The sequence below is a fragment of the Trematomus bernacchii genome, unplaced genomic scaffold (assembly GCF_902827165.1).
Source record: "Trematomus bernacchii unplaced genomic scaffold, fTreBer1.1, whole genome shotgun sequence".
NCBI lineage: Eukaryota > Metazoa > Chordata > Actinopteri > Perciformes > Nototheniidae > Trematomus > Trematomus bernacchii.
Genome location: NW_022987547.1, coordinates 12670707 through 12683027, shown reverse-complemented (window position 1 = coordinate 12683027; position 12321 = coordinate 12670707). Strand labels below are relative to the sequence as shown.

The 12321-nt window shown below is 43.9% G+C and overlaps 1 protein-coding gene across 1 annotated transcript; it reads right to left on the bottom strand.

Moving 5' to 3' along the window:
• Positions 1 to 10216: 10216 nt before the first annotated feature.
• On the bottom strand, positions 10217 to 12321 carry LOC117476718 (neuropeptide FF receptor 2-like). The gene is made up of 3 exons (XM_034123430.1): positions 11994 to 12321; positions 11205 to 11304; positions 10217 to 11111 (listed from the first exon to the last, which is right to left on the bottom strand). Exons 1-3 carry the CDS (start codon positions 12319 to 12321, stop codon positions 10217 to 10219), a joined length of 1323 nt encoding a protein of 440 aa, XP_033979321.1.

Here is a 12321-nt window from a genome sequence, read left to right as displayed (position 1 = left end):
CACCTGTAGAAGGTCAGGATGCTCTCTATGGTGCACCTGTAGAAGGTCAGGATCCTCTCTATGGTGCACCTGTAGAAGGTCAAGATGCTCTCTATGGTGCACCTGTAGAAGGTCAGGATCCTCTCTATGGTGCACCTGTAGGAGGTCAGGATGCTCTCTATGGTGCACCTGTAGGAGGTCAGCATGCTCTCTATGGTGCACCTGTAGAAGGTCAGGATCCTCTCTATGGTGCACCTGTAGAAGGTCAGGATCCTCTCTATGGTGCACCTGTAGAAGGTCAGGATGCTCTCTATGGTGCACCTGTAGAAGGTCAGGATCCTCTCTATGGTGCACCTGTAGAAGGTCAGGATGCTCTCTATGGTGCACCTGTAGAAGGTCAGGATGCTCTCTATGGTGCACCTGTAGAAGGTCAGGATCCTCTCTATGGTGCACCTGTAGAAGGTCAAGATGCTCTCTATGGTGCACCTGTAGGAGGTCAGGATGCTCTCTATGGTGCACCTGTAGAAGGTCAGGATCCTCTCTATGGTGCACCTGTAGAAGGTCAGGATCCTCTCTATGGTGCACCTGTAGAAGGTCAGGATGCTCTCTATGGTGCACCTGTAGAAGGTCAGGATCCTCTCTATGGTGCACCTGTAGAAGGTCAGGATGCTCTCTATGGTGCACCTGTAGAAGGTCAAGATCCTTTCTATGGTGCACCTGTAGAAGGTCAGGATTCTCTCTATGGTGCACCTGTAAAGGTCAGGATGTTCTCTATGGTGCACCTGTAGAAGGTCAGGATGCTCTCTATGGTGCACCTGTAGAAGGTCAGGATGCTCTCTATGGTGCACCTGTAGAAGGTCAGGATGCTCTTTATGGTGCACCTGTAGAAGGACAGGATCCTCTCTATGGTGCACCTGTAGAAGGTCAGGATCCTCTCTATGGTGCACCTGTAAAGGTCAGGATGCTCTCTATGGTGCACCTGTAGAAGGTCAGGATACTCTCTATGGTGCACCTGTAGGAGGTCAGGATGGTCTCTATGGTGCACCTGTAAAGGTCAGGATGGTCTGTATGGTGCACCTGTAGAAGGTCAGGATCCTCTCTATGGTGCACCTGTAAAGGTCAGGATCCTCTCTATGGTGCACCTGTAGAAGGTCAATATGCTCTCTATGGTGCACCTGTAAAGGTCAGGATCCTCTCTATTGTGCACCTGTAAAGGTCAGGATCCTCTCTATGGTGCACCTGTAAAGGTCAGGATGGTCTCTATGGTGCACCTGTAGAAGGTCAGGATGCTCTCTATGGTTCACCTGTAAAGGTCAGGATGGTCTCTATGGTGCACCTGTAGAAGGTCAGGATGCTCTCTATGGTGCACCTGTAAAGGTCAGGATCCTCTCTATGGTGCACCTGTAAAGGTCAGGATCCCCTCTATGGTGCACCTGTAGAAGGTCAGGATGCTTTCTATGGTGCACCTGTAAAAGTCAGGATCCCCTCTATGGTGCACCTGTAAAGGTCAGGATGCTCTCTATGGTGCACCTGTAGAAGGTCAGGATGCTCTCTATGGTGCACCTGTAAAGGTCAGGATGCTCTCTATTGGCGCAGTTCCACTACAGCGCGGAGCTCGCTTTAAGCGTGCCGTGTCGTGCCGTACCCGTTTTTGGTTGCGCTTCCACTAGGCCTAGTTACGGCCCGGCCCGGCCCGGGGCCACTTTTTCACCTCTTTTCTGGCCCGACAAAATTGTGGTTCTATCGGGGCCAACAAACAGGGCTGAGTCGGGCTGAGTATGCTAAACTAGAGAGAGGAGCGCTGGCAAGAGGGCTCCAACTACAACAAGATGGACATATTTGACCGTGATTTAATTGTAATACACGTTTCAAAATGATGCCGAAGTAACAACATACTGATACCGGTTAGTAAAAACCATGAATTAATGCTTTGTCAAGTCTGCAGACAGACGGCAGGCGAAAAACCTTTTAAAATTCGTGTTTTTCTAGATGGAGATTGGCTAAGCTAACGCAGTATATGCCCCGACCGTCCACACTCACAACAACGGCCTATACAGACATAAATAAAGCAGCGACTGTATTCACCATGACACAGGCAGTCTGTGGTGTGTACTTGTTTAACTTTTGTCTAGTTTCTGAACATATATAAGGAGCTGTGAGCTCTGAGTGCTAACAGCTAACGGCTGTGTTGTGTTTTCTGGAGTTCTCATTGAAGATGACGTCACGGCTCCGCCTACACTGCGTTACTATAGTAACTACCCCAGTTCCTAAACTGTAATGGAAGCGCAGCATGAAGTGAGTCGGCCCTGTTAAGGCCCAACGCGGCCAAGCCGTACCGAGCCGTACCGAGCGTGGCCGAGGCCGACCGTGTAGTGGAAATGCGGCATAAGGTGCACCTGTAAAGGTCAGGATGCTCTCTATGGTGCAGGCTACAGTAGGATGACGTCTTCTTTCTGCAGCCAGATCTTTCACCTCAAATCGTTAATCAACTTCTAACCAACGCTTGTTTAATTGGATACAGTTCATATTAATTATGTTTTTTGGAACATAACAGGACATTTCTGGATCGTCAACTCGCTCTATACGTTTGAAGTCCATATCTGTCCATACTATGATGGCAAAAAGGCTAACAAAACAAAAAGATACAAATAATCTGTAAACACAAGTGCTGTAACATCTGAATCATGTTATTAAGTCCCAGAGGTGTGGACTCGAGTCACATGACTTGGACTCGAGTCAGACTCGAGTCACCAATTTGATGACTTTGGACTCGACTTGACAAAATCACAAAACACTTGCGACTCGACTTGGACTTGAACACCAATGACTCGGGACTTGACTTGGACTTGAGCCTTCTGACTTGAGGTGACTTGATCATTTAATTCAGGGGTCTCCAACACGCCGATCGCGAGATGCCGCTAGAAGAGCAGACTCCCGTCGGGGAGAGAAGAATCTTCAGCCGCTGCAACTCTTGCTGAGAATCCATGCAGGCAGGGGCGGGACTTTATTTTGCTGAGCCACCATGCGGCCAATCATATGCGAGGACACACTAGGATCATACCATTATGTGAAAGAAGGGTGGGGGGCAGACGCTCCAAAGACAGCAGGTGTAGTGGTACAGGCCAGCTACAGAGCCACGGGGAGACGGGGAGCCGGATTTAAATGCAAGCGCGTCGGAAAAAATCAAGAAATTTGCGAAAACCGAAAAAAGAAGCAGCATCTGGCTGCATTTCAATGATATTGGAGAAAGCAAGAAGTTCAGATCTTGTACTTGAGTAAAAGTACCAGAGTGTAGGAATACTCGGTTACAATAAAAAGTCCTGCATTCAAAATGTTACTCAAGTAAAAGTAGAAAAGTATTATCATCAAAATATACTTAAAGTACCACCTGCAGAGGGATGTAGATTCAGGTTTTCCGCATAAAGACCGCCTCGCTGCACATTATCCCTTGCATAAAGATAGACCGTGGGTCCCTTATAACATGTTGTACACAGTGGAAATAAACATTCTGGTTACCCTAACATCAGGGATCTTATACATTAAACTCCTTCTGAATCAAACCGTCACGGTGGCCTTACCTTACTGATCCCTCTTAAAATAGAAGAAAACACGTTACTTTACCAGCAGAGAGAAAATGGATTATTAAATGATTAATGTGACTAATAAAGAGCAGTTTGATTATTAAGTATTATTCTGTTGATCGATGTCATTACATTTGTTGAAAAGCACATAATGACTTGTTTAAGACTCGTTTTGTCAAAGTTTAGGACTTGGACTTGACTTGAACTTTCCCATCCTGACTTGAGACTTGACTTGGACTTGAGCGCAAAGACTTGAGACTTGACTCGGACTTGCAAAACAATGACTTGGTCCCACGTCTGTTAAGTCCTATTTAAAAAATAAGCAATTATTAAGCATTCATTTTATGAAACAATTGAGTATATTACTTAGGTTAATTGATTGTAAACAAGTGTGAAAGATGTTCTCCCAAATAGATTTCAGATATATAAATAGGCCAGCATCTAATTAAAGTCATTTTTCAAATGAGTCCTTTTTTTCACTACTAACTATTAACCTCTATGTAGCACACTGCAAAAGAGAGTTATTAAACAGATTTACATTAATCTCAGCAGGAGGACAGTTAAGATATATTTCACTATGGCTTGTTATGATGAGAAACAACCAAAATAATTGAAGTTTGAATCCAATACCATCAAAATATGAAAAACATATATCCAGTATAAAATGAAGATGGAGCAGTTTCATAACTAACACATCCTTGAACTCGACAGTGCAGCTGTTTGGAGAATGGGTTTCTTGGAACATCATTAGGAATCTTCACTAACAATCAAATAAACCAAGGCATGCACAAGCACCAGAGACTGCCGGGACAAATCTCCCCTCTAACAAAATTGCTGACATCTTTTCTTTCCTCATATGTAATCTTTTACAGTAAGGCTGAGAGCTCAAGGAAACACATGCAAATAGACACAACACGAAGCAAACAACACAACAGGAAATGTTTCTGTACAGTCTCTGGTCATGAAGAGTGGCAAACTGGACCCAAATGCAGGAGACTGGCTTTGCAAGCTGACGACATTATGCATTTAAGCAACAAAAATGGACTACATATTTTTCATCTGAACACTAACAGCCTGAGACACAAACTGGCTGAACTCAGGCAACTATTCATGAACGGTAAGGCAAGCATATTATGCTTTTCTGAGACCAAATATGACAATTCCATTACAGATTCAGAGATTGAAATTGAAGATTATCTTGTAGTGAGAAGGGACAGGAACGTGAATGGAGGTGGTGTCTGCATGTACATACATAAAGACACCAATTTCAAAAACCGTACTGACCTGCATCATGAAAATATTGAATCTGTGTGGGTTGAAATTCTTTTTGACAATGCTAAATCTGTAATAGTCGGGACAATCTATAGACCACCGGAACAGAGTGACTTTTATGATACATTAGATGGGTGTTTGGCTGATGTGGGGGATGTAGAGACAATTATTATTGGAGACTGGAACACGGATATGCAACGTAAAGACACGTCCGTCTTCAAGTCCTTCAGTAGGATTTGTGATCTGCACGGCTTCAGCCAGCTAATCACCCAACCCACCCGGGTATGTGAAACAACACAAACTACCATTGATCTCATTCTGACCTCTGACAGGTCCAGGATCTCCAGTAAAGGGGTTATAGCATGCGGTTTAAGTGATCATTATATGATATTCTGTACCCGCAAAAAGGCCGGCTGTCACAAAACAGTCATATCTAGAGACCTCAAAAACTACTCTAGCGAGGCCTTTAACCTAGAACTGGAGAGCCTGGACTGGTCAGATGAGCTCAGTGGTACACAAGTTGAAGAAACATGGCTTGGTTTCAAAAACAAATTCTCTGCAATACTCAATGTTTTGGCCCCCCTAAGAACAACCAGGGTAAAAAATCGCTCTGAGCCGTGGATGCACTCCGGCATACTGACCGCCATGAAAACCAGAGACAAAAAATGCTCTGAGTTTCATAAAAGTCAGTCAATGCTTTCCAAAAGCACGAGCAGTGAACTCCAGGCCCACGTGACTGAACTAAAAATTGAAAGAAACAGACTAAGAAATGACGTAAGCTCCATGATCAAAACTGCCAAAAAGAATTTCATCAATGACAAAACTGAGGAAAACAAAAATAAACCCCAGGAACTTTGGAAATTACTCAATAACCAGCTTGGCTGCAGCAAAAAACTCAAAACGAGATTTGCAAACTTAAACATAAAGACAGATAACAGGCTCATCACAGACAAACTGGATGTGGCTAAGTACTTGAACATTTTTTTTCACAAACATAGCCACAACTCTTGTAAATAAATTACCCACCCACTCAGGGCTTTTTGGAGTAGATCACATCATGACCTACTACAAAAACCTAGGGGTACGCAAAGATGATTTCAGTCTAGCAAGGGTAACAACAGCAGAGGTACTCATTAAACTGAGCGCCCTCAAACCTAACAAGGCCACTGGCCACGACAATATCCCCTCCAAATTCCTCAGAGACACAGCAACCGCCATCTCACCAGTCATAGCTCACATAATTAACCTCTCCATAAAACAGGGAAAAGTACCCAAAGACTTCAAAATTGCAAGAGTAACCCCCCTGCACAAAAAGGGCAGCAAATTGGACCCAGGCAACTACCGCCCTGTTTCTATACTTACCTCCATCTCGAAAGTCATGGAAAAAATTGTATATGAACAGGTCGAAATGTACCTCGCGGAAAAGAAACTAATCTATGAATTTCAATCTGGCTTTAGAACATCCCACTCCACTGACACATGCCTTCTTTATTTGAACGACCACATCAAACAAGAGGTGGACGAGGGTAAATACTGCGGCATGGTGATGCTGGACCTACAAAAGGCTTTCGACACTGTCAATCACCCCATTCTGATTGACAAGCTAAAAGCAATTTGTTTTGATAAACTATCGGTGAGCTGGATGCAATCCTACCTGGAGGGGAGAGAACAGATGGTGGAGGTAAACGGTACTCTGTCCCCCCCCCCTCCCAGTGAGCTGTGGTGTTCCACAAGGAAGCATATTAGGTCCGTTACTGTTCCTAATTTATGCAAATGACATGTCATCAGCATGTGACTGCAACTTGTTCCTGTTCGCGGACGACTCAGCCCTGCTGGTCTCTGACAGGAGCAGATTGCAGGTTGAAAAAACCCTCAGCTCCGAGCTCGGCAGAATCTGCACCTGGCTCGCCGATAATAAATTATCATTACACCTGGGTAAAACAGAGTCCATTCTCTTCGGTTCGAAACATAATCTCAGCAAATCCGACGACTTCTCAGTTGCAGTGGGTGACATTATTGTCACTAGTAAGAAGGAAATTACATACCTAGGATCTATTCTTGAGGCAAACCTCTCCTGTGACAAAATGGCATCCAATGTAATAAAAAAAGTAAATCAAAGAACTAGATTCCTATACCGGATCTCCTCTCTGGTAAACAAAAGCACCCTGAAAACTCTGGCAGGAGCACTCATTCAAGGGTACTATGACTATGCTTGCACGTCATGGTACCATAGCACCTCCAAGGCGCTAAAAATAAAACTTCAAACATCGCAAAATAAACTGGTCAGACTACTGCTTGACCTTTCATCTAGAACCCACCTCACCTCTGCCCACTTTGACAACCTAGGATGGCTTAGAGTAGACGACAGAGTACAGCTACTTGCAATGGGCCTGGTCTACAAGATCCACTACACCTCTATGGTACCCATGTACATGTCAACATTCTTCCCAAAGGTCAAGGAATCATAACACCAGAGGGAGCTCCACAAATCATGTAAAACCCAGATTTGGCACAAAAAAGGGGGAATACACGTTTCGCAATTATGCCACATCAAGGTGGAACGCTCTTCCCACAACTGTAAAGGAAAGTAAAACTATACTTACCTTCAAAACCTCTCTTAAAGAGCACCTTCGGGGGAGAGCATTGCAAAACTGGCCCCGGTAATGGTACAAATCTCAACCTGTCGTACAATGGACAGCTTCCCCCCCCATCTACTGTATGTATATACTCACATTTTAGACTCTGTTACTAACTGTATATCTGTAGACTTGGTATGTCTTAAATGTCCGGTTAGGATGTATTAGAACGAAATCTAAAATGAAATTTGTAAATAAGCCATCTGTATGTAAAAAACCACCTGTATGTAAATTGTAAATAAGCCATCTGTATGTCAAATATGTCTTATATGTCTTAAATGATATGATGAATTGGAAATGGGGGACCCTGATGTAAACAAGACGAAAGTGGTCTGCATCCCCAGCTGTACTGTACTACCCAATATACAAGCTGTTAATAAACTTTTCAATCAATCAATCAATCAAGAGGAAACAACTTTAATGTGAGGTTTGGTTCAGGCAAGACAAAACAGAACTTCATATATCAAACACAAAGATCCAATAAAGGGTTGAGCATAACATCAAATCTTACATGTTAACGGATCTGATGAGGGGATGAAGTGCAAGTGGAGAGATGATTGTGGTGATTAAATAGGAGCCAGGCAGGGAGCTGATTGACAGGGGAAACTTGAACCAGGAGAGGAGCTGATTGGCTGGAAGGACTAATGAGGCTGCTTCAGAGGAGGTGTGTGGAGGGCAGAATTAAGTGAGCAGGGTAGGACTAATGAGCTGATGCATAGGTGTGTAGATGGAGCAAAATAAGGGAAATGCTGCCCAGTAACACAAATGGAAAAATACAGCATATAGAAAAAGTCCAATAAAAAGGCTAAAGGACAAATGGCCTCACCGTGACAGTTTCCAAGGGACACTTAAAAGTGATGCACATTACATACAATACATTGCATTTACGATCATCAAACTGATGTACATTTTTCTTTATTTGCTTTTTCATTCTTAATTTGCAGAGCACTGAACTCTCATCCTACCGAAATGCTTGTTACTGTAGTTGAAGACTTATTTTCTCAACCTTTTTCTTACATCGCTACGTCCTGAAGCAATATCGCCAACAAATCACAATAAATAAAGTACGAAAATAAAATCCGGAAAATGTCAAACGCACATGTGTATCAATGGGCCTGAAAACAATAGGGACCCATTCTCAAGAACAATGCTCCATAGTGTTAACCATTTTCCAGCTTTAAGGTTTTGGCACAAACACATCATGCACTGTAGCTTGCCAATTATTGACCAAAAAACATTATAATAACAAATAATAACACACAGAAAAAAGAAAGGATCCTGTAATGATGATAAATATGATGCGTTAACACAAGGGTTTTCATCAAATTAGGTTTTTAACAATCATAGGAATCAGATATATGCACTCATGTTCTCACTTACATGTTCCTGTTCCCGTATCACCACTCTTCACTTAGCAAAGTACATGTTGAGGTAACAATGAGGTTTTAGATGTAACTGCATGTGGTGAAATGGTCAAAACACACACACAAGTTCAATTTTACAATAATGCCATACATTAGTCACACTGCTATTGCCTTTATAATATAGGCACAGCAATAATACAAGAACACGTTCCTCCTGAATGCAGAGGCTTGCTCACAGTCAGAACACCCGCTGAAAAGTTGGTCGCCATGTTGTGTTAGTCAAGAACCTGAACGTTTTCTGAGTGGTTCTGAAAGGCTATGCAATATTTTACGTTATATGATGCTCTGCTTTAGATGAGGCAGACTTCTTCTTTTCCAGAACCCTACAATTAAAGGTGAATACATCAGCAGTTATTATGCTAATATATGTAACTTTCTTATTTTTTGACAGTGTTTTAACGTGCCCTGCGAGAATACAGAGGGCACATGGAGGCTTTCTAAATGCTCCCGAGACCCTCCTCCCCAGCCGCTGCTTGTCACAGCCGTCAACCCAGCGCTTTTGCCTCGAGGCACTAGAACATGCACTTTGTCTAGAGGAAGCTGACAAAATCCTCCTCAAACTCCTTTGCACATCAGCCTTGAGGGTTGTTCTGTTCTAATCATGTCAAAAGGTTGCCTTCTTTCTATCTGAAACAACCAAAAACGTAACTTTTTTAGCAGGAGAAATGTTTTGTACCCTTCTGAATAACAGCCCGTTTCAAACTGCACCACTCTGACATTCATTAAATCTCTCAAGTATATCGTTACCTGCAAAGATCATTTGTAATAGGAGTCATCCTATTTTAAAAAACACAATCAAAGCATCGACACCAACATCTCATGCTTTACATTAAAAGCATTTAACTGGCAAAACATAAAGTGGCTGTAATTGTGAGGAGGTCACAGGAAACACGTCCAACTTAACCAATCTGACGATGCCCTGTTTTAGTTTGAAACATTAAGCTACTGTGTAACATGAAAACAGATTGTGGTTGCATATTTTCCGACCAACTTCTTTATTAAAACAATGTGACTATTTGGCTGTTCTCTCCTGTTGTATTTTTGACAAAGAAGCATTGTAAACTGCACTGAAAGATGGTAACAAAGGCTGTTGTAAAATCAACCACTGGCATCGTCATTTATTTTTAAATAATAATAACGTTTTTATAATCACAATTTCAGGGCCTCTCTTTGCTCCATACATCATGATAAACATTCACAATAGACATTCAAAAAGATTCATGATGCAAAATGTTGCAGAGGTTTACATTCACTTGGAACAGATATACATAGAGGCATGTTTTTCATTGTCCTTGCAGTGCAACGCAGCAGACTCACGCAGTCTCTATAACTGGGATAACTTGTCCAGGTCCTCTATGGTCAGGTCCTGGCCTTTGATACGACTTCTAGCAGACAAGCTGCCCCCTTCCGAGCATTTCCCATTCTCCACTAACCCTGATCTGACTTCAGAGCCCACCCTCCTGTGGACCGCGGGCTGGACGGGGAGCACGGGGAGCACGGCGTTCCCTCTGATCCGATTGGAGTAGCTCCTCTGGTGCCTGAAGCCCTCGGAGCAAAGCTGGAACTTGAAAGCCGCCTGAAAGCCCCTGCGAAAGTTCTTGTTGAAGAACCCGTAGATGATGGGGTTGACGCTGCTGTTGAAGAAGGCCAACCAGTGAGCTAAGGGGTACACGTAGATGTTGATGACGCGGTACTGGTGCTCCGTCAGGCTGGCGTAGTCGCTCAGCATCATCAGCGTCCACAGAGGGAGCCAGGACAGGATGAAGATCAGAGCCACGACCAGCAGCATCATGATCACTCGGTTCTTTTTCTTCGTAATCGTGAGGCGGCCCTCCATGCTGGGTTTGTTGTTGCCCCCGCCCTCTTCGGACACACTCACACTGCCGGTCATCTTAGGGATGGTGACCTTGCAGAGGGTGTAGCCGATGCGGGCGTACATGACCACGATAAGGCTGAGGGGAGCCAGGTAAATGTTAGCGAAGAGCACAGTGGTGTAGATTTTCCTCATCTCCTGGTTGGGCCAATTTTCTCGGCACCAGTAGAAGGGGCTGGTGTCGTTGCTTCCGAGAACAATTCGCACCCTCTGCTCCTTTGTGGCCTGGAGCATGACCCCAGAGGGACACATGATGAACACAGCCAGGACCCATATGATGACGATGATTAGCTTCGAGGTGGAAATGGTCATCTTGTGCTTGAAAGGGTAGACAATGCAGCGGAACCTGGCGCAGAGGGAATTGCCGGGAAATGCATCAAGAGAAAGAAGTGGGCAAGGAGCACATAATATTTGCAATTAATACAAATACAACCCTCACCTGTCAACAGCTATAGCAACGAGAGTGAACACAGACGCTGACACGGAAATCCCTTGAACCATACCGCTCAGCTTACACACCACGCTGCCAAATGGCCATCCTGCAGAGAAGAGAAACACAAGTGTAAACAGATTAAGAGAACCAGACTGCATGAATATTTTTAAATGTACTTAATACCAAAGATTAGACGGTCTTTTGTGTACTTTTGAAACGGAATATTCATGATTTTCAAACTAAAGCCATTGCTGAAGTTAAATGTATAAAATTTATAAAGAAGATTTGAATCAGGGATGTTATTAAAGAGGCCCTATTATGGTTGTCCCTTTCCTGTAGTGTGTTATATAGGTTTCAGTGCATGCAAATGGTCTGCAAAGGCTAAAATCCCTGTGTTCCCTCCAGAGGGAGTTTCTCTCCCACACACTCCCTCCCCCCTCCTGCCTGAAATGCCTCCATTTGATTTATTCTGGAACAATGTGACACTCTTGCTTCATTGGTTAGTGCTCCAACACCTTGGACTTGATAGGCTAGGTGGCGGGACGTATCTACGTAAGCGGTTGATCACAACAGAGATGGTCAGCCAACCAATCAGATCAGACTGGGCTCTGGTTTCAGACAGAGGGTGAAAAGAGGTGCTGCAGCACAGCCAGTATGAGAAAGAAAAAGAGCTTTTTGAACATTAAAGCATGGAGACATGTCCCAGTAGAGACAGTACATACTGATATGAAGCTGGAAATGAGCAGAATATTTCCTCTTTCAAGAGAGAACAAGTTTAACTTCCACATCACTGACCTGTGATGATGTTGTCCACCAGAGTGGTTGGCATGCAAAAGATGCCAACCAGCAGGTCACTGATGGCCAGGTTGAGGATAAACAGGTTGGTGACCGTGCGCATGTTCTTGTTGCGCATCACGATGAAACACACCACCACGTTACCCATAATGCACACCAGGAAGATGAGGAGGTAGGAGACGGTGAAGATCGCAGCCACCGAGGGCGTGTGGAGGTATAAATCCACAAAGGTGATGTTCTGGTAGCTGGAAGGGTTTTCCTTCAATCTGGAGGAATTGGAGGGGTTCAATCCCTCCCAGGTAGTGTTGAGTAGTAGATTCTGGGTCAT